General features: G+C 37.3%; 1 protein-coding gene across 6 annotated transcripts in view; it reads right to left on the bottom strand.

The window, feature by feature from the left end:
• The window catches only part of TECPR2 (tectonin beta-propeller repeat containing 2), a 41609-nt gene that overhangs the window by 14769 nt on the left and 4036 nt on the right, over positions 1–22804 (bottom strand). For 4 of the 6 annotated variants that reach the window (XM_056493558.1, XM_056493559.1, XM_056493560.1 and 1 more), the window contains 16 exons: positions 22343–22627; positions 22104–22232; positions 21552–21683; positions 20481–20638; positions 19073–19385; positions 18144–18276; positions 16445–16906; positions 14849–15846; positions 13359–13542; positions 11436–11609; positions 9120–9300; positions 7547–7688; positions 6074–6314; positions 5235–5324; positions 4155–4388; positions 739–887 (listed from right to left, as the gene is read on the bottom strand). In XM_056493558.1, coding sequence (XP_056349533.1) covers positions 739–887; positions 4155–4388; positions 5235–5324; positions 6074–6314; positions 7547–7688; positions 9120–9300; positions 11436–11609; positions 13359–13542; positions 14849–15846; positions 16445–16906; positions 18144–18276; positions 19073–19385; positions 20481–20638; positions 21552–21683; positions 22104–22232; positions 22343–22576 — 3954 coding nt within the window. In that variant the 5' untranslated portion in view covers positions 22577–22627. The remainder of the gene's footprint in view (positions 1–738; positions 888–4154; positions 4389–5234; positions 5325–6073; positions 6315–7546; positions 7689–9119; positions 9301–11435; positions 11610–13358; positions 13543–14848; positions 15847–16444; positions 16907–18143; positions 18277–19072; positions 19386–20480; positions 20639–21551; positions 21684–22103; positions 22233–22342; positions 22628–22804) is intronic. The other 2 variants (XM_056493562.1, XM_056493563.1) reach the window with 1 other exon arrangement.

The following is a 22804-nucleotide window of genomic DNA, read 5'->3' as shown; positions in this document are numbered from 1 at the left end:
ATCATAGAATGTCAATCAAGTATGCAAACACATCCAGTGTTACTGTGCTAGATCAGCAGACAGCTCAGTTCAAGCGATTTCGTGCCAAGGGGTGAAGAATGAAATCAGTAGTCAGAGGTCAGCTCCTTTACAGCAGTCCCAGCCCACAACAGAAATTACTCCCATTTCACAGATTAACTTGCAAAGTATTAGAGCAGCAATGAAAGCAAGCACTGTGGTTTAAGGAGAGATTAAAAAAGAAAATAACCAAATAACTAACAGACACTGGAGAAACATATTTTGTCAGTTTTCTGTATTTTCCAAATATGCTTCCAGGTTACTTTAGGAGGCATCTTTCAACTCTGATCCTCCCAGCTGGCAGGTGGGAAGGATATAAAGTTTGCCCATTCTGCATTTGTTACAAAGGCTTACAAAGAACTGCATGACAAGGAAAGTCCCTGAATTCAGGCACAGCACCCTAGCAAGCATCCCAGACTCAGAAGGGTGAGGATAAAGGAAGAGGGAGGCAGACACTTCAGCACCATGCCACTTGAGCAGAGCCTTCCCACCCTCTGCTCTGTGCTGTTTGCCCATCTAGCCTCTTGCTTAGCACACAGAAGGTACTCAGAGCATAGCTCAGTGCTACACTCTACTATAAAACCTGCCTCTACTGTTTTTAATGAATTCTAAAATTACTGTTTTATTGTTTAGCATAAGGCTAAACCACTGGGTTACAAAGAATTGTAATCAACATTTTACCTGTATAGGTGGCTCAATCATTATCCACGCAGGAAGCATCAAACTTGGGTTAAGAGGTTGAGTTCCTACACGGAAATAAATGCCACCATTGGTGTCACAGGCCCAAACATGCTGATTTCCACAGGTCAAGCTGATCAGCTTTACACCACCTAATAACAAAGAGATCATTAGCAACCTGGCATTTTTCTTTCAAATTCAGCTAATAATCAGAACTTGTATTTAGACTTCATTGTATTAAACGAGCTTTAAACACAGTCACATAAAAACGATTAGAAGTTAATACAACTTGTGAGAGAATGAAAAAAATTGCTGGATACAATGAACAAAACCAACAGGTAGGGCGTATGTGAGAAATTTCTCTTCTAAATCTAAGAAAAGCTTTAATAATAGCAGAGTGCAATTTCTATAGTATATTATAAATATGCTATTACAATAACCAAATACAAGCAGAGAACCATTCTGTGACAAATGTTATCAGTGCCTAGACAAACTTTCACATGACCTAACACGAACTCTTCTCTGTAGCTGGCCATGCTTGGAGACTTTTAAAGGTGTTGATCTGCTAATACAGCCAGCAAAGAACATTCCTAACGTCACCAGCATTTCAAAAATATGAGAGCATATGGGTTATGCATTTCAATGTTAACATACCAGTGTCACATCTGTAAATAAAAGAACTGCTTTTCAAATGGATTTATATTCCCCACTCTACATATTTATTACACCAATCTCAAATATACAGAAGTATTATAACCCTGTCAGGACCATGAAAAGAAAGCTGCCAAATAAGTGTGTGTTAGAATTTTGGCATGGTTTGTGTTTGGAATTAGTCTAGATTCCTGCAAAGACAGTACAGATGCATACCTGGTATTTTAGACTAAAAAGAACTGCTAGTTAACTGTCTATTGAAAGTCTTACTCCTTCACATTCATTTTAAAATAGCTATGTGATGTAATGTAATGTAATGTAACGTAATGATTTCCTTCTTTCACCCCATGTTGGACAAAACAAATCTAAGTAATGGAAAACAAGTTCCAAAGGAAGTGGGACCCAAGCAGTACAGATCCACTACAGAAGGAATGCTCTGGTCAGACTCCAAAGTAAAGACTCTAAAAATAGGCCTTGCTGGTTAACTGAACATGCCAGTGCTGCTTGGGATGTCCCATTCTTGGTAACAGTTCTGTTTTCAGGGATGTGAAATTTGGCAACAAATGCTTGTAAAGTGCACCAGATACAGCATTCCTTAAAGAGGGATGTTGAATTTTATCCCACAGAGTGCAAGTTCAAAGAATTTATTCCTGCAGAATGCAATATTCCCAATTGTTAGGGCTTGCTGGAGAAAAGAACAGGAAACAATAGGACAACATAGCTTTATCTTTCAAATATCTGTAGTGGTAAACAGATCTCATTAACCAAAATTATTTAACTTTCTGCATCACAGGAATAGAAATCAACCTGTCACATCCAAAAATTTCCTTTAATCAGATAGCTTCATATAAAAATCAAAATGATAAACAAAAACTTCTACTGCTTGGGATAAAAACATCTACAGCAACTTTCTAACATAGACAGAGGCTTGACTTTGAGCTGCAAAGCCAAATCTTACTTAAAACCTCATTATTCCTTCTAATAAAGTATGACTTGAAGCAATGGCTTTGTCACATGATAGCTCAGCTGTCGAAATGTTCTGATCCAGACAAGCATCAGGCACTCAAACGTGGAATCACATATCACCTACTCTGCATAGCTGATATTATTTACATCTTCAGTACAATTTGATATTCAAAAATACCGCCCTTATGAAAATGTTTTGGGGTTTCTCCCTGCTCCCACTTACTGTTTGTATTTTAGGAGAAGGTCACGTTAACCACATTCACCAACTGTTTCAGAGCAAGTAGCATGAACCAGCAGCATTGTTTATTGTTAAAACCTAAAGGTCATTCTACTGTGTTTAGAAACCTTGATAGTGATAGTGAAATGCGAATCAAAGTAATCTACTGGGTGTAAAGGGCAAGATACTACCAACATAGTAAAAATATTTCAACCTTAATGCTGGCAAGCCCCACCACTTCCATACTGAATTCTGAACTGCATTTTACAGAAAGTTGCTCCCACCTGCAGTTGCCTGCCCTCCACAGTTACAGTCCTAATGTTTCCACAGTTACAGTCAGCTAACACAAATTACACTGATATCCTGTATGAATTCTTCTGAAATTTTCAGACAATGGCCAGAAATTACTTATTTTTTCAGTTAAAGAGTTACTTGCTAAACTGCTGGAATGTGGTGGTTCATGAGAAGAGTTTCAAACCACACTAAGGAACATGAGAAGGACAAAGTGGTCCAATCTATCCTATAGGTCAGTAGATGTAAAAGACATCAATCAATGTTTAAACTATGATATGATGAGTAATTTGAAACCAATTCATCAGGTCTGAAAAATAACTGGTGTAAATAACAAACAAGTTCATTTTAAAAGACATGTTTTAGAATTTTTCCATTAATTATTATAAACTATACACTAAAATTGTACATGAGGCTTAAACTCTGCCAGCTGTGTCTGCCTTTCTTTAGACCTTAAGTTAAAATTGCTTGTCTGTTCTCAGACAAGTCATGAACAGTCATCAACATTGCCATCAAAAATGGAAAAACTGCAAACCAGTTGAATTATTTTTAAAATGGTGAGAGAATGGTGCATAGTCTCAATTTCCTTTATCTTCACCTAAAACAGGAATGCAGATTAGCACAAATGTAAGGTAGTTCTAACAGTCAGACTATTAAAGAAATAAATCTGATTAGAATATTACTTATGAAGTTGGCAAATAACTGATCACCTCAGAGCCAAACTCCAAACTGTGACTACATTTCAATGAGCAAATCACAATCAACCACATAAGCAAATGAAAAGAGCAGTTAGCCAGCATCACATTCTAAGCATTATGCTGAATTATTACATCACTGTACATCTGAACATGAGTGCTGTCAGCTGTATCAGTCATGAATGATCCAACTCTTGGAGCATAACTCTCCTTCAGCAGAAAGTTTTGATGACTACTAAAAATGTGTTCAACCATAAAATTCAGACCTTTGTGCCCTAGACCAGGTGATCATGGCTGCACTGAGGTACAGGAGCCAGCCTAGTTAAAGCTGCTGGAGTCCCTGCACAGCATCGTGTCAGGCCCAGCCACCTCAGACTGACCAACTGCAAGATGCACTGAACACACACAAAGTATCTTGCAAACAGGAAACTTCTTGTATCCAGGAAAAGGCTAAACAGAACATTCTTTGAAAGCCACATCTGTTCCTGATGTTTTAAAATCACCTGCCAATAGGTACTATTTAATCCAGTAAACTGAAAGATACTTCTGGAAAACATGGTGTGCTAACATGGTGTGTCTACTCAATAAAAATGACATACCTAGTTGAGAGAGATCCAGTTTTGTCCAATGCATCCCTGTTGGACAGCTGGAGGAAAGTGTTCTGATAAATATCTGTCCAAGACTATCCAAGCCCCAAATGGCATCCTGGCAGGCAGAGTAGTGCACCATCTCAGTCTCTGGTGGCAGCTGCACCGTAGAAGGACGAGAATGAGGATTCTGATCACTGACACAAAACAGATCCTTGTTGCTTTGGCACAGCCACAAAAAGCTTCCTATAGAAAGGATACTTCTGTTATTAAAATAATTCCTAATCCACTCTGACAAAGCTTACACATCTAGTTTTTCTGAAAAAAAAATGATCAGTACATTTGAAGGTGAAACTAAAGCTTCTTGTCTATGTTCATAGGGTAAGGCTTTGAAGTACAAATACACATCCTAAACCCTTATTTAGGCACTTAAATACTCCATTTCTTAAATAAAGGAAGTAGTAAGTGATCTCATTTGAAGAAAGGTTTCATTTGAAGGAAGTAATAGAAAGAAGACACATGTAACAGTGCACTATCATCTCTCTCTATTCTTTTGCTCTTTATCCTTGATAATAGCCTTTGAAAAGCAGCATTCTTTTTCAGCTCTAAACCACATTTTTGCCACTAAAACCAGTGTACTTAGATAATGCAATTGCTAACTATTGTAACCAGCAGTTCAATTCCCTGACAGGGTCTCACTTGTACCAATAATGGGCAATTTTGCTGCAGTAACTGCACTGACAGGAGCAGCACTTGGTTATCCAGGCATTTCAGCAAAGCATGCTCTGAAACTTTCAATTACAAATTCTGGCAATTCATGCCTTCGCAGTTTAAGACGTTGCTGCTCCTGAGAACGACCCATTTCTCTAGTGTATGCTGCTCCACACCAAAGGTGAGAGTGAATAATACATTATTTTAATCTCCAGTAGTTTTACAGACATACTTCCAACCCTACTTCAACTACTTTAGATCCCTGCAAACAGAGAAGACAACCAAAATCTGAAGTAATTCAAGATATTTAATTACTTCCACCGTCAATTCCACTCTGTTTAAAAATCAGATATTATATGCCCACACTGTTGATTTACCAACCTTCTTTAGATGAAGCTGGAGAAGCCAATACAAAAATCCATTTTGTAGCAGAAGCAGTACCACGAGGCACAATATTATTCCAATATGTGCCTTGAAAGAAAGAACGAGTGGTATTAATAGGAAACTCAGTTTTCTCTTAAAATTTGTCATTTAAAATTTAAAAGAAATAGTATTGCAATCAATTATTAAATATATTTTAGACAAGATTTTCTATGAAAATCTTTCAAGAAACTGTTAGGGGGAGGAGGAAACTATGTAAACAAAGAGAGAAAACTGGGAATGCAGAAGAGGATAAAGAAAAATATTAATGGTCTTCAATAGGAGACCAATTTAGTGATGAGGTTAAACAATATCCTAGATGCAGTTAGCTCTTACCTAAACAAAGAAATGTACCAAATCAGAATTCTATTTAGAGAATTGTAGCAAGAAAAAAAAAAACAACAAAACAATCCCTTTATTAGCACTGTAAAACCATAACATTAGTGTCTTGCAGTCACACTGATTGGGAGCCAGACTCCATTGTGCAACATAAAATAGGTTCAGCAGCTTAAGACAGCCTTCTTATCCCAGAGAAGATACATATGTAGGTGTTAAAAGCAGTAACTTGTGCACAGTTCACTGGTTGACAAAGATTTTTCCATGAAAAATATTTCCCTTTAAATAGGAAAGTATTTAAAACCAAATGTTAATGAATAATTTAATTTAATTTTTAAACAAGTTAAAGCTGCCCTGACTTGCCATGGATAATTTCTGTGGTGGCAGAGCTATAGTTAGTTATTTCCTTCTATTCCTTCTAATATCTTTAACTTAAAAAAATTAAGATGCAAAAGCACACCAACCTATTAAGTTTCCCTTTGCTACATGGAATTCGTTTTTGCCTGAGGAGATCCAGACTCCACTGCCATTAACTCCGAGGAGGCTGGGCTGACACTGAAGCTGCTGTGACCAAAATGCCATTCGAAGCTTGTCTGCCACCTTCTCCACAGGGGCCTGAGCTGCTGTTGCCACCGTGTGAGTTGCCTGGATTATGGTCTGGAACAGGCTGCACTGGTCAAACACTACATAATCAGTGATGCTTACCTGTGGGGGGAAAGAAAAAAAGTGCTCTTGATAATTGGTTAAGCTGTGGGATGAACTGCACAGTCTTTCACCAGAAGCTTTTTTATAAATATTCGAAGTGTAGGAAGGAAAAAATTAAAAATGGCACATTTTGAGTAATTGTTTTGCTTATTAGCCACCATGAGTATTAAATGCCAGCTTACAAGTCCCTTCTATCCAACAATCCATTTAGAAATCTGCATTTTAAGACAGCCCTTTGTTTTAGGATGTCTCCCTCTCAAAACATGCCAAACTCTGCAAACTAAGAGGTGAATTTTCAATTTCCCAAAGGAAGAAAGAAACTTGCACAGTGTAGCAATGCAAATCACATGACAAAAACTTGAATGCAAGACTCCTTTGCAACTCCCTTATGGACATTTTAATTCATGGTGCAGAAGGAGATCTAAATAAGTAATTGCCCAAGTTCTGTCATGGATAACTAGATTGGCAACACTGTGGGATATTGCTAGAAAGGAATGAAATGCCTAAGAGCACAAAAAGAGCAGCAATAATGGCACACCAATTACCTCAAAGCCAAGCTATTCGTGATGCCCACATGCAAAAAGGGATTATACATGCATATAGACCAAAATTCTTGGAACTAAGGTAGGCAAGCAAATTTCCTGTAAGTCTATCTTTGTACTCCCTTGTTCCCAATCTCTGGAGAAGACAAGAAAAGCTGGAGAAACCAGAGTCAGGAATTCCAAATCATTACCAGACAGTACTTGCAGTAACTGAACTGGTTTCACGCACATGAACTGTGGCTGAAGCAAGCAGCTCCACATGGCTGAAAGAAATCTCAACTGAATGGAAAAATGCAAAACACATTCTTTTGCATGGTTACTTATTATTTATTCTCTTTAGCTATAGAAAAGGATGGCCACTGGAAGACAAAAGAAGAGGCTGCGTTCAGCAGACTTGATGCTCTGCCTCAATAGCATGTCCTGTGACCAGGCAGAGCATTTCATGTGCTCTTGAAAGCTTCTGCAATGCTGTTCTAGATGACCATGGGAGGGTTTTCCTCCTCTCCTTATAGCAGACACAAAAAGGGGATTTCAGCCATAGCCACACAAAGTTTTGATATACTGAACAAAGTGTACTAGAAAACACAAAGCAATTAATTGAATTTTTTCTTAGAATCTTTTGGGAACAGAACATAAACAATCAACTCAAGGTAAAAGACTAAACTGAAAGCAAAATAAAAAAATGCCTACTTGCCACCAATGGTTATCATCTCCTTGTGGTTTCTTTGAAACTATACCAGTCCTGAACCAGAGATTGCCATGGATATCCAAAGCCCATAATGTCTGCTGATCGCCCAGGGTTATGCACACTGGTTCCAAAGCTTGCATTTCACTGCAAACAAGTAAAAATGTTAAAAACCTTAATTTGAATTTATGTTAATGATTTTTTAAGGAAGCTATTACATTGCTAATAGTTTAATAGGGTTGAAACTCAGTAGGGCCACACTAAAAAACACATTTGACTTTAAATTTTCAGTTATATTTAGTACTTTATATTTTATTTGTTTAAGTAAAAAACGTTCAAAAACAACTGCAACAAAAACCATGAGTCCTTTAAAGATCACTTAAGATTTGAAACTTGGATACATAATAAAACTAAACAAGCCCTATTTTGTTCAGTAAATAAGCTATCAAGAGCTGTGTTCTTCAAGTTTTTGATAAAACAGCTTCATAAATGTATCTCCTCAGCTTCCTTGACCTACTCTGAGAACAATACCTGCAGTTCAGGGACCACAAACAGAAAACTCAACTATGTGACAGAGATAAATGCCGAATTTAGGACTATAAGTTTCCTGCATAAGTAAATGATTTTCAAGCTCAGAAAGTCAACAAGGTCAGGTGATCTCATCAGACACCAAAAAGGTATCAAACAATGCCAGTTCTTTCAGATAACCTTTCTTGACAATCTAAGAACAAATAGTGACTGCTTTCTGCAATTTTAACACAAAGCCCAAGAACATGAAATGTACCTAAGGTGTAGGTCAAGCAAGTATTTTCATTAAACAAACTCATTAAAGTACAAGCAAATTTCACATTTGAATAAAGACACTGTAGCTTCTCAGACTGCAAGAGCCAAATACCAGACAGGGAGGTAGCACAGGTTAAGCACAGGTTCCACAATAGGACATTCAGTAGATAAAATCACCTGACGATAAGAACTTGAATTTCTTCCTAAGCTTGTGCCAGGCTGATGTCACAAGAGACACTAAATTCTACATTCTCAAGCCAGCAGTAGAGACTCAGTGCTTTTAACTCTATCACAAAGGAACTACTATTAGCATAGGATCAACTACAAAGCTAAATACCAACTACACAAAATATTTATAAAATCTGCGGCAGGGGAGTGCAGAAGTGTTATTGAGCTGCGTGGATGACCAAGAAAATGCATATATTTAATCTCAGGAAAAAAACCAAACAAACTCTCTCAAAAAACTGGAGAGCTCCTTAAAACCATTATGGCACAGATTAAAGAAGCAGTATTTAATAAAAAAATCAAGCTGACAGACATTATAAAGATCTTTTAAAAGCTTTCTCACTCTTTAAACCTGCTTCTGTTTATGACAATTCCTTTCACTACATAGCAGTCATGAATGAATGGATGGCTGGCTGGCAGGAAGGAAGGAAGTATAGATAGACAGGTAAAACAGATACATACATACACAAAGTGGTACATAGACTTATGAGTTCAGATAATACTTTTTCAAACAGTACAATAATTTGTGCCATTATGGTTGTGCCCAGAATGTCCCACTGGAGTCATTACCTGACAATATCACTCTTCCACTGCTCTCCTTCGGGACAAAAGCTGCGCACTCCCTCCCGGTACAGCAGGGCCCGCTGCTCGCTCAGAGCCCACACCACATTGTTTCTGGATGTGACCTGTGACAGTGGACAAGGGCAGTCAACCTTTACTGCTCGGGCACAAGGACGATCCACACTCAAACCTAGAAATCAGAAAATGAGGATTGCTTTACAAACTTTGGCTTTTTGCAACAAAAAGGAAAGAGATAAAGTAACTCAATAAAAGAAAATGCAGAAGGGAATCTTGTTGACATGCTAACATTTGTCATTTGATCAAAATTTCCTTGAGTGACTGTTCTTTCTATAAACTATTAATAATTTCCTCTAATACAGCTGACCTTACATTTTAAAAAGACACTGTATATCCTTCAACATTGTGCACAGTGCATGCTCAGTCCTGTCATTTCTGTTCCTTTTCTCCCTCTAGTGTCAGCACCAGGAATCTCCATTTATAAAACCTCTATTAGAGCTGACAGAAGCATCAAAGAAAAAGCCAGTAATGGAAAACTTTTGCCCAAAACATGTAGGGAGAGAAACAGCCTGATCTGAATACTGATAGCAGAGCAATTACAAAAGAGCATGCCACAGCGGGTATTAATTAAAGGAGCAGAGAGGTTCTGGTAGATTTACAGGCAGTTTGCACACATTTCTACATCTAATCTAAAGGAACATGTCTTCTTTACAATGACATTGAAACTTGATTTACACATATGAAACTGCATGTGAAGCATCTCAGGAGACACAGCTTCTGTTTCATCTCCTCATGCTGCCAAAACCAGAATGAACAGACTCGTGTATGATATACTCTAGACTAAAAAGAACACTTATTTCTAAACCTCTGAGCACACACTTTTATTATAGATGTTACACGAGACAGTGAAGGGAATGAAAAGATCCTGGAGAAACAATTTTCTCTGGTTCCCTCTCATTAGGAAGACACATATACTGGGAATTTATTTTTTGCGTCAAAAGAAAAATTTGGACGCCTAAGAACAGCAGAATGTAAGCTGATGTAATCAAATCAATCACTCAAAGGGAAGAAAAATATTGATTCAAACCTCCACAGAGCTCTGTATGATTAACATCCAAAATTTACTTTCCATCACCACTATCCATGCCTGTTGGCAGTATGCATGTGACCATGGGCAGGCCACTTGATTTCTCTGGGACTACTACACTTAGCTAAAAAAAAAATGATTTTAATAGAGTGTCTTTGAAACAGTAATGTGTACTTAAAACAGTTTTCTTAATTACAAAGAATTTTTGCATTGTGCTACAGTAACTAAACCTGAAAGAGAAATTATGAGAGTGCCAAAATTAAATGAAAGGTAAATAAGAATTTTAATAGCCACTAAGACATGCTGTCCTGTTTCTGTATGTCTTATACAGTTTCCCCTTAACCAGTCCTCCTTCTCATTCACCAGCAATTCCTTCATCATGTTATTGGTAATTCTTCCTCAGCTCTCTGTGTAAGCCCCACATGACTTAGAGTCCTTGATACTTTTCTTCCTTAACTCTAAAACTAGTACTGCCATCCTTCATCCTAACTCCTTGCACTTAGCCTGAATATTATTTGCATAACACCTTCCAAATACATTCTCATCTATTCACTGAAGAACTTAAAACTAAGGTCATGACTTCAAAGTTGCCACTATACTGCCCCTTTTTCCAGTTTGTGCCTCATTCAGAACATCCTGAAAGAAGGCAGCTGCAGATTCCTGCACCACAGCCCATTCCATTCCCCCATGGCTTTGCTTTCTCTATCACATAAAACACATAGCATTTGTCTATACTTCCAAAGCACTTCAAGATCTCCTGTCTCAGAATACCTTCCTGTCATTATCAAGTGGTAACTCTTATCTTCTAGAGATCTGTGCCTTTCAAAACACAAAGTTTCTACTTTTCCCTAGTCTGATCACTTAAGGCTGAGTTCAGTGCACCATACCACTTTCAAAGCAAGGATATTATTTTGATATTTTCTACAATCGCTTTCCATTTGTCTCCATCCATCTCATATCTTCCTCATGCCATAAATTGTATGTACTGTATGTACTCCACTGGGCACACACAAAACAAGTGGCCATGAACCAGCTTTTCCACTCTCCTAATAACACAAAATCTCACAACTGTTTTTTCCAAGTGTTTCTCAAGATAAAAAGGTTTCCTTATGTCCTGGCTGTGGATAAAAGTCTATGGCAAATTGCCATCATTCCATAGACTTGAAATCTAATAATCTCAGCCCACAAAAATTCAAAGCACCTGCAATTAATTCAGGTACCTGTTTGCAGATACAGATCTCCATTTGTTCTGATAATCCAGGCGGTGTCATCACTTAGAGCTACAAATACAGCCTGGGGTAAAGCCTCATACCAGTGCCGTTTTCCTTTTATAGTTACTTTTCCACAAGCAAAAGCTTTATTAGTCTTCTGCTCAATCTTCCAGAGAAGAGCCCCTGTATGAGAAGAACATAATAACACTCAGCAATTACTGCAACAGTCACAGGTGATGTGTCCTAGCTACACCTAAACTAATAGGAAGGGAAAAGCAAATCAGTAGCATTAAACAAAAAGGCAAGTTTAAAAAAGCCCTTACGTTTTTTTTTTAAAGCAAGACCAGAACAGTAACTGACTTCTAATATACAAAAATATCTTAAAAAAAGAAAACCAAATGGAACTACAAACTTAACTGCTGGCTTGTACCAGAACAGTACATTGTCATATTAATTTCCTTTGAATTATTTCACAAAGTTGCATTTAATTCCATTTTGACAAGTTGCTGGTTAACATGCTCCCAACATTAATATATCCATGGCAAACTGTGGATGCTAGAAACTTCCACAGCTTTGGTGGAAAGCTGGGTGAATTCCTGGAAATTAAGGACAAAAATGCAGAGGAACAACCTTTTGCCCAGGCAATCTGAGCCTGAAACTACCAAGGGCAAACATGACACATGCCTTTTACTTTTCTGCAGAGACCTGCTGCTGGACCACTCTTGAGGGTAAGGTACTGAGCTGGATGAACCCAAACTCTCAATTACAAGTATTCTCTTTTGGCTACAGCAAAGCTCAGCTACAGATCAAACAGAATTTCTTTTTTCTTAAAACAGATAGCAAGTCTTCCCCTACAGAGAGAAGGGAAGATTGACATGTGCCTTTAGAGATGACAGGGAACAAAAATAGTGGCAAGGCAGGAGACAAAAATATTAAAATGGTTGAGAAACTTCATATTTTGAATAATGTGGAAGGCCAAAAGTGACGCAAGTTTAAAAGCAAAACCTGCTTATTTTTAATCCAACATAATCCTCATTCACAACCATCCAGAACAAATGCATATGCAAATATAATAAAACTTCCATGTTTTTTTTTTCAGTATTTAAAAAGAAATCAAATCAACCAACCCACGCATCCACAAAGCCCATTCTACATTTACAAGAAAAAGAACATAAAAATTGTGAATCACAGAATGGTTTGGGTGGGTAGGAATCTTAAAGATCATCTAGTTCCAACCCCCCTGCCAGGGCTAGGACACCTCTCACTAGACCAGATTGCTGAAGGCCTCATCCAGCCTGGCCTTGAACACCTCCAGGGATGGGGCATCCACAGTTCCTCTGGGCAACCTCTTCCTGTGCCTCACCACCCACACAGCCAAGAAATTCTAGAGCTCTGTAATAAAAATCAAGGTTTTGTATACACAAGGAGCTCTTCTCTACCTACCACTAAACTCCTACTTCTGAAGTTCACTTTAATCAGGCAAATGCATTTCGAAAACCTCTCAAAATGCAATGTGAAACTGTTAGAAAGACAGCCACTTAAACTAGAACATAGGATGCAGAGGTAGTGAAGATCCAGTTATATAGCTGTGACTATGTAAAAAAAAAAACAAACAAAAAGAAATCAAAATCAACACACTACTTTTACATAAGAGAAGCCCTAAACAACCAAGTTTCTGGAAGCAACTAATTAAAAAAAAAAAAAAAACAAAAAACAACAAACCAACAATAAACTGCCTATGTGGAAATTAAATATGCACTCAACTATATCTGTAATCTCATAAAAATGACAAGTTTCACCTAATTAAATAATAACTGATTTAAAAAAAAAAAATCAAAAAACACACAACCAAAAAAACAAAACCAAAGGAAATGCCCAAGTCTATCCAAGTTTTATGTTTACAAGGTGACAGTGCAGCAAAAGCCAACCTACCCGAGGGGGAAACTGCCACTTGCTGGACTCCATCCTCAAACTTCTGCCAGCGCAGCCCAGCCGCAGGAAGGGCACTGCAGTACAGGCTGCCTCGGTAGTCTAGGCACCAAATGTATTTTTCTGAGACAACCAGGCTCAGGATGCCATATCCAGGGCCAGAGTATCCCATCCAGCTCTCTGCAAACTAAAAACTGTAGAGTCAGAACAGAGTCAGGTGTCTTCAAACTGTGTAAGAAAATGGGTATATAATAATAGCAGCTGCCACATTTTGATTTTTAAAAAGCTAAACTTAAGTACTATAATCAATGAATTAATTTGCCTAATGTAAAAAGTAACTACATCTGTCACTGTTCTCTAAGGCTGTATGTGTACAGTGAGACTGCTAGAACAACAGAATTCAGAAAAAATAAACCCCTCCACCCTATCATCCACCATCAATGAGGGAATACATAAAAATGAACAGTCTGTCTGTAGCCCAGTAAATTATTCATTGTCTAGGAAGTGATGAGCAAAGGGAACAAGACAGCTGAAGGGCAGAGACAGCTGAATATCCAACTCCAATACTCTCTGTATGGTAGAGGAGCCATTTATTGCAGAAATCTGGTTTACAGCCTGCTCTCTTAAATTTTGATTGCTTGCATGAGGTGAACTCAAGCATTGCATACATTACCAGGGGAGTTTTCTGAACATGACAGAGTATAAGAATACCATAACCTGAAACTAAAATCTTTTGCACTTTGGGTTGCAGTTGTTAGTAGATAGGACACCATCAACTTATAACTCAACCTTCAAGGATGAATATTTGATTGATGTCAATACAAGGCCATTACAGATCTAAAACAAACAAAATCCCCACCCTACAAGAACTGCATTTCCTTCTTAAGACTTCTGCTAAAAGTCCCACTGATTCTGGGAATTTTCCACAAAATAATGATGAAGGAAAGAGGGATAACAGGAAAACGAAACTGTCAACATTTAAAGCACTACTGGCTAGGGGGCAAAGACTAATCCTTATTCTAAGTATTTACAGGTAAAATAATCCTTAAGCAGAAGCCAGCCACATGAGATAATTAGCATTAATTCTCCATGAAGTCAGCTGAATTTGGGAACAGCATCATGCAGAATTTGGAGATCCAAACTGGAGAACCAAACAAGCAGCAGCCTTTGAGCCTGACTGGGTTTTACTGTTCACTATTCAATGGATGAGTTTCTAACAGCATTTTTGTTGAGGTGGGATAATATAGCCAGAATGGCTTCTTTGCATAGCAAGCACACATTAGCCATTCTGAAGTCAGATACACAACATTTTTTAAGAGTTACAACACATATTGTTGTTTGGCTTTATATTTTACTTGTGTATTGAATCAGGTAAAAAAAATAAAAAATTGCTCTCCTAAAGATGTAAAGGACAGTAATTGCAAGAATGTTTCTATTGAAAAGCTGCTTCCTTTTAAGGTTAAAGGTACTTTAATTAAACTGAAAAGAAATACCTGATCAGATTTTAACAGCACCATTTCATCTAGGCTTATCTTGGCTACATCCTGTGCACCAGGCACAGCACCAACTTCAGGCATGCTGGTTTCCGAGGATGAATATGGTAATCCATGTCCATAAATATCCTCTTCATCACTTGAGGCAGATTTTTCAGTCTTACTTTCATGAGAGTCTGCTACCCTTTCAGCAGTGCTAGTACTACATTTAGCTTTGATTGCACTTCCAAAATTCCACCCAGAAATGGAACAGTTATCTGAATGAACATTGTCAGAAATGTCACACTGGAGTGCAGAAGGGTCTGACAGAGCACTGTGGATTAGAGAGAGCTGCTGTTGGTCTTCCCCACCAGTTTCATCATTTTCCTCTGGTGTCAAGGATGTCTGGACACCAAGTACACTGTCGCATTCCAAAAACATCTGGTCTGTAAGGTCTGGATCTTCAGAAGATTTTTCAGTATCCTGCAGTTTCATTTTATCCAATTCTTCATCTATTTGACACAACATAGGAAAATCCTGCTTCTCCTCCTCCTGGCTTAGCTTTCCAGGACAGCAATCATTGATTGCAGAAACCACACCACCATTACATTCATCACCAACACCGCCTGTCAAGTCTTCTGTGAGCATCAGAGGAGATGCAGATGTCAAAGTATCTCTAACAGCTGAAGTACCCATGCCACTGTCACTGTTTCGAAGTTTCTGTAAATCAACCACATCTCCATTTTCTTCATTTATTAGTAAATTTGCTGACTCAGGAGACTGCAGGACACTGAAAGTTTCTGAACCATTATCTTCTTGCAAGATTGTATGGGACTCCATACTGAACATACTTTCCTGATCTGGAGATCCAGTACTCAAATGATCAATGCTGCCACTCATTATGCTGGAAGTCATGGAAAAGGAATCTGCATTCAAGGAATGTGGACTGTCACCAGAAAGCTGACGTTCATAAATTGGTGTGCCCTCCAGAGAGCTGTGGTTTCTCCTTGTCCCACTTTCTGTTATCACATACACACATATGAAAAAAAAAAAAAAGAGAAAAGTAATATTAAGAAAATCTACTAAATTCCAGTGTCAAGTAAGAAATTAAAATATTTTCAGAACTGGTGGAAGAACAAAGCTAAATCTAAATTTTAACCATACTGATTTTTTTCAACTTTAACATTGAATGATACATATAAAGCCAAAAAAAGTCTTAATACGTGAACAATTAAAATTATGGAGTAGTCACACTACTTCATCAAACTAAAGAGGATGGCTAAGAAAGACACTGTCAAATATTCCAAATAGGATGAATAGATATTACACAATTCTGACATAAAACTGACACAGAGTCAACTGTATGCTTCCATTAACAAATACATTAGAACTCAAATCATGTTTACATAAAGCAAAACAAAAGAAATAAACTCCAAATAGATCTCAAAGACTTAATAATTTTTTCACTTTTAAAGGAGGTTTTCACCTTAAACAGAAATGGCCCACCACAACTCCTCAACCATTTCAGAAGCACAACACAGTACACACAAAGCTGCTGAACACAGACTCTTCTATGTAACATATGAGCAGTGACAGGCAAAGTTCTGCTCAACCTACCCTGTTTCTTCTTTTTTTTCTTTTTCACCTTAATTGGCTTTACAATGAGCTCTTGATCAAAATCTTCAGAGCTGATGGTGCTGAACCGTTGTGAAGCAAGCTGACCTTCTCTCTGAGCTTCTGGAAGTTGGTCTGCACACATCATAAAGCTGGAGCCACTGTCCACAGAGTTCACAGAGCTGCTCCTGCTTCGTGATTCACTTACCACAGAGCAGCCCCTTCTTCTGGTTTCATTGCTCAAGTCTCCCACTCTATCAAAACTTTTCTCTGATAGTGTTGGAGTTTCCAGATCATCTTTCACTGAAGAAGTGTCATTTTTATCACCAGTAACGGAAGGGGAAATAACAATTTTTTTTTCTGCTTCCACTGAAGGGCTGGATGATACAGATGAAACTACTGATGATGGGGTCAGCAATTTAGGACTTGTATCTGTTAAAGGATTTGACAATTTTGAATTCACATCTGAAATTGTCCAAAAGAAAAATAAGAGCATAAATAGTAGTTTAAGTGTAAATACTAGCATCAAGTGAGTAGCAGCATAATTTTGGAGAGTATTGAAAGAAAAGAATATTTATGCAAAAAAAGATTCTCAGCTAACAACATTTAAAAATAAATACTTGCATACAAGTGCACACACACTCTCTAAATTCCTGTAAATTAATCTATATGAAAGCACTTCTTCTAAACCTTATATCAAGCTTCTATCAGCAAAATTCTGAATTTAAGTTTATGTAAAAAGAACAGTACAGGTCTGCAGCTTGGAAGATCCAATTGTATCACACACTGAAGTGCCACCCTATAACTTCTTCATTCAAACATTCAGTAGCTTGAAAAAATCAAGGAAAATTACTAGATAAATCACTGTAGTGGTTAGAAGAAAATACACTTAAGGGTCCTTTCAAACTATACTTGAAAGCTGAGATTAAAATAATAAAGTCTCTAGAAGTTTGTGAGTTAAGAACTGGCTAAATGACTAAAGCTTCTGCCAATATATAATGATAAGAAAGTTAAGTTTTCCAGCATTCAATGAGATTTCAGAGCATATTTATTAGCATTTTGCTAATACAAAGCTAAGATGGAATATTTAAATGCATTAGTCGTCCCTTTTAAAGAGTTCTACTAACATAAATGTTTAACTCGGATGGCAACAAATATGAAACAGTCAAATTATTTTAGGAATTTTAGTGAGAATTCTTTGGATTTATTTGCCAATTATTTATTTTTGATTGCTAGGAAGGTTGAGATTTCCCCTGGAATGTGACTGGTGACAGGTGGCACAGAATCAATGTATTCAGCTATTGAGACTGATCCTAAAAGGATAACCATGATCAGGAATCCAGACTGCTTCAGCATCATGGTTCAGAATGAGCTCTCAAATGCACAGATTAGAGATGCTTCATTAGGTTAATGCTGATCCACTCTCAAAAAAGGCAAGCATATTTAATTTCTTAATGCCTCCATCCTCACTGGAGCCAAAAGAGAAACTCAGATAAGCAGATAAACCAGATCTCTAAATATAACCTATCAGAACAGATTAGTAACTCTACAGGACCTGGCAGGTTTTTGCAATAATCTGAAGGGTTTTGTCTGAAGTTTGTTTTGTTTCAGTTTTGTTGGTTTTTTTTTTTAACTAAAAAAGTACATGCTCCATGAGGTACACATTAATTTATACATACTAAACTTACTAATCAATACAAACCTATTGATGACAGTCCTTCAGGTCTATTTGAAATTCTTATTATGTCTCTATCTCCCTTTAGGAGAAAAATCTCATTGTTGGTACAGGACACAGACACAATATCACCATATCCTTCCAAGCCACCAATCAAAGCCTGTAAAGAGTCAACAGAGAAAGAAATAATTGGCATTAGATTAACATAGTGTTTGCACAACATGGTACTCTTAACAAAAGGGTTTGCTGGATTTTAATCAACATCAACAGGTACAGGCCAAAGATTTTTATCTCACATAAAAAAAAAAAAAAAAAATAGAAAAAAGAAGCAGGAAATAACCCTTTAATCATGATGCACCTCCATTTGTATACTAATTTAAATTCCACAGATCTATTCTTTGTCCAACTAAAGGCAACTAAATACAACAGCCTAAGCTATATACAATTTGGTGGCAGAAGAGTCCCACAGTACAAATGCTTAATATAATTTAGACAAAAATATACTAGTTTTATCCACGTTCATATGCGTTTTTAAGACAACAAAATAGTTAACACCTCACTGTGTACCAAATAAAAGGTAATACATCTTTTTTTCAGACACCAACAGTTGTAGAAGGGAAAGAATAAATAGTTTCAGGCACATTTTATAGGCCTAGAATATATTTTTTGCATTAATTCCTAGACTGTGGTTTTCTATATGTTTCACTAAGCATCAGAATTAATTATAATGTCAACACCTCAACTGAAAGTTTTAAATATATGCAATTTTCCTAAACAACATATTGAGCAGTTGGTGAGTATATCATTGTGATGACAACTTGAGAAGAGAGACAAGAAATATTCTTTTTTTTTGTTTTAAATAGAGATTTAAATTACAGCCATAGAATGCATAACCAAAACATGGCATAGCATGAATACAAACATGGAAGAAATATACAGCCACAAGATTTATCTACCTGGTTCACAGTGTCTAGTAAATAGATGCTGTATTCGTTCCAGGTCAGCACCCATCCTTCTTGGAAAAAGCATGAGACAAGCCCAAGATGCTTCTCTGGAGAGCTGTAACTTCCTCTGTCAGGTGGTTCCAAACGAGGATACAGTTCAAAAGTTTTTATTCCTCCAGCAAATACATCTTTCAGTATGAATGTGGCCTGAACAGTCCCATGAACATCAGACTTCCACAGCCGAAGTCCAGGTCTGGCAGCAAATAGTGTCAAGTCACTCTGTTTACACAGACCAGGTATAAAACATGCTCCAAATTTGCCAGTGCTAAAATGCAAAAGAATTTATTTTAAAAGCTATATACTCAACTTAGAAACAATTTAAAAACTAATGGCACAAATTCACAACTAAAAATTATTGAAAATCTGATTAAAATATTCAGTCAAATGTCTGAAGTACAAATTTAGTTACAGTTACAAGAGCAGTAACTCCAAATAACAAGTTTCCCCTCCACTTTGGATGTCAGACACTACATCAATTAAGCAAGTTAAATGATCCCTCCTAATTAGCTCCATGGCCCTAATGACACTCTGTCCATTTTAAAAAGATCCTCCTATGCACTCTTTCTTCTCACAGAATTAATAAAAACCAAGCAAAACACTACAAACTAATGCTAAGAAACTGACAGCCTCTACTTGCAAGAAGCACAGAACAAACCTCAGCTGTTAAACCCTTCATTTCTCATACACAGAAACACCATTACTATCATCCAAGAAAACCCTTCACATGTAAGACAGACCTTGGTATTCCACTTACTATTTATATCCCTGAAAGATACATCCTAAACCCTCTTTCAAGGGTAAATGTCCTCACCTTACAGTCAGTCATGCTGTTCTATGACCGGGTTCCCTCTTCCTTACCCAAAATGGATTACATAAGAGAAGATGTCAAAACCACACAAGAGCTTCCTAGCCTTCAACTCAAATTTAAGTGGTTACTATACATTCTCCCTATTAACTCACTTCAGGGTAAAAGAAAAATACAGGGATGATGACTTGCTTTTTGCACCCAATATTACACCACCTATTAACAGACTTGATTACAATGTTTACTCACTCACAGAAAACAAAGAGGGACTGCAGAGGAAGCTTGGCAGTGTTTTCAGTTTAAACAATGAGAAAACATCTTAAATATTTTTGCTTAATAGCGCCTTGAAAATATGATCGTGACATACTTGCAACCACATACTTTCTAAATAGGTATCATTGTCACTTCATGTTCGATCACACACAGCTATTGTAACTAGCTTTTTATGAGCAGATTGCTGTGTTATATTAATTTCATTGCCTAGATCACTCTGTAATTCACTTTGAAATGCAAGAATTAATAGATGAGGCTGCATCAGGATTTTATGAGGGTTACTTTTTTCTGGGCTGTGTTCCAACTTGGTTGACGGATTTCTCTTCTGTGTAGAAAAGCAGAGTCCGCTGTAAGGTGGAGACAAGCAGCACCTTCTGGTTATAATCCAACTGGACAATCGAAGATGGCTCTTCCAATACAAGGCTGGAGTTGCAAATACCCTTTCAAAGACACACACAATTCACAAGAGTCAAACCCTCCTAAAAATACAAGGTAGTAACTAACACTTCAAAGAAATTTATAAGCCCAAGAGAAAAACAAAACAAACAAAAAGCTTTTGAACTCCTGTTGCATGAAATTCACTTAATGAATATAGACTTAATTTACGTAGGCAAGAGGGGAGTTAGATTGTGTGTGACACACTATGAAATGTAGTTTCTCTTGGAATATTAGCTGATACATTCCTCTTGAAACCAACAGAAACGTTAGGATGCATTTTCTTCCTTCTTCGCCACTGTCAGCTCATACATTGCTGAGACAGTCATTACTTTTGGTCATTTCTGTCAAACCAGATTGAGGGACAGTCACAGATAAATCAGGACAGATGTTGTTTGACCTTTTATCCCATTTAGAAATTCAAGTTAGCATTAATTTTGTTTACATCTCAGGTCTGTCTTAACTAACAAGATGTGAGAAAAATTCCATTTACTGGCAATATACTAGTCAGCCAGCAGTACCCAAATGTTACACACTCTAGACTGAGACGCTGAACAATTCTGGGAGAAGTACTTCACCAATAAGAGCCACATCAGTCAAAAACACCCCTTTCAAACAAAAGAGAAAGTACTGGCTGAAAGCTGAAGAAAGACTCGATAGTCATTTCATGAAAAATAAGAAAGATCACTACTTCTTTTAAAATGCATTACTTTTCATAGAAGATAAGGCAGTTGTGAAGGATATTCAATGGTTGCCTTGCTGGGTGTGCACACACTGGGCCAAGCATACACATACCAATAAAGCCATCCAACCAAACACATAACACTGAGCAATTAGGTAACTGCTAAATATTTAAACACACAAGCATCCTTTCAAAAAGTGCAAATGTGAATTAAGGTCCTTATAACAACCGCTCACCTGGTCTAGGTCTAATGCAGAGTAGACAATTTTTCCTTTGTCATCTCCGGAGAATAATTTCATTCCATTGGGACTCCAAGCTAAAGCTGTAATGCTACTTTTGTGGATGCCAGCAACATCAAATCTGCGAAGCTGTGAAACAAAAACAAAGCAACAGATGAATGAGCTGAAGAGAAAATGGATGCACAAAGCCTATTCAGTGACTCCTAACTGGTTTAACCGGAGATCAAGTACAAAAGTGTAGGTCCTTCTAACGTTTCTTTAGCGCAAAAACCTCATAACAATCCAAATTCCCCTCCACCAAAGAGATCAGCCAATTATTACATGAGAAATCTCTCAGAAACGTATTTGATTAAATACATCTTTTGTAATGCAAAGCATGCTTTAATATTATTGTTTTATAAGCTTAACATATGAAGCCTAAAACATATTCACAGCTATTTCATCAGGCAAGACTGGCTGGGTTTCACCCTTACAAAGAATCACAGTAACACTCTACTAGAACTGGCCATACAAGACCTCACAGAGATTTAGGCAAATGAAAATATTTACCTGTTTGTTCCTTCCAGGTAACGAAGACACAAGCTGGAAAACTGCAACCCGACCTGAGGCTGTACCAACAGCAACCAGATCATCAAAACAACTCAACAGCTTCACAAAAGTTATAGATTCACACCTCCCCTGTTTAAACAAATAATAAAAGAACTCAAGTTAATGAGACACCAACAGAAAGCTCAATTCTGAGCAACTCACCTTCATCAGAAGAGACAACAGTAAAAGTTAGTATTTACCTCAAAATTGTATTTTTTCATCTGGTTTAAATGTCTGCAGTAGAGATAAAGCATCCCAATGCTGCTCCCCACAGCAATGTAGTCTCCATTGGTATCAAGTGCTGTGAGGTAAACCACAATAGAGCGAAAGCCTTTCTGGATCTTTGTAGGAATGGCATTGAGGAGATAATACAAGGGACAAAACTCCTTAAATATAACTGGTGAGGCCACAGATGCCATAGCAAGGATTTGCATCAGCAATTTCAAGGCTGAAATAAACACATCTACATGACCACATAAGGAAATCTGAAAGACAAAAGCAAAAGACATGCCATTAACTTGTGTGGAGAGAGCAAAAGGTTAACAGCCACAATTTAGCAAAAAAGAAGAAAAAACCCTTTGCATGAAGAAAAATCAAGTTGAACTCCTGTAGTGAATGTAACCTATTCTTAGAAGAAACTTTCTTACCAAGAAGTGTATTCC

This window comes from Oenanthe melanoleuca, chromosome 5 (assembly GCF_029582105.1).
Source record: "Oenanthe melanoleuca isolate GR-GAL-2019-014 chromosome 5, OMel1.0, whole genome shotgun sequence".
In the NCBI taxonomy this organism is placed as follows: domain Eukaryota; kingdom Metazoa; phylum Chordata; class Aves; order Passeriformes; family Muscicapidae; genus Oenanthe; species Oenanthe melanoleuca.
The sequence above is the reverse complement of the archived record's forward strand: the minus strand, read 5'-3'. Positions and strand labels throughout refer to the sequence as shown.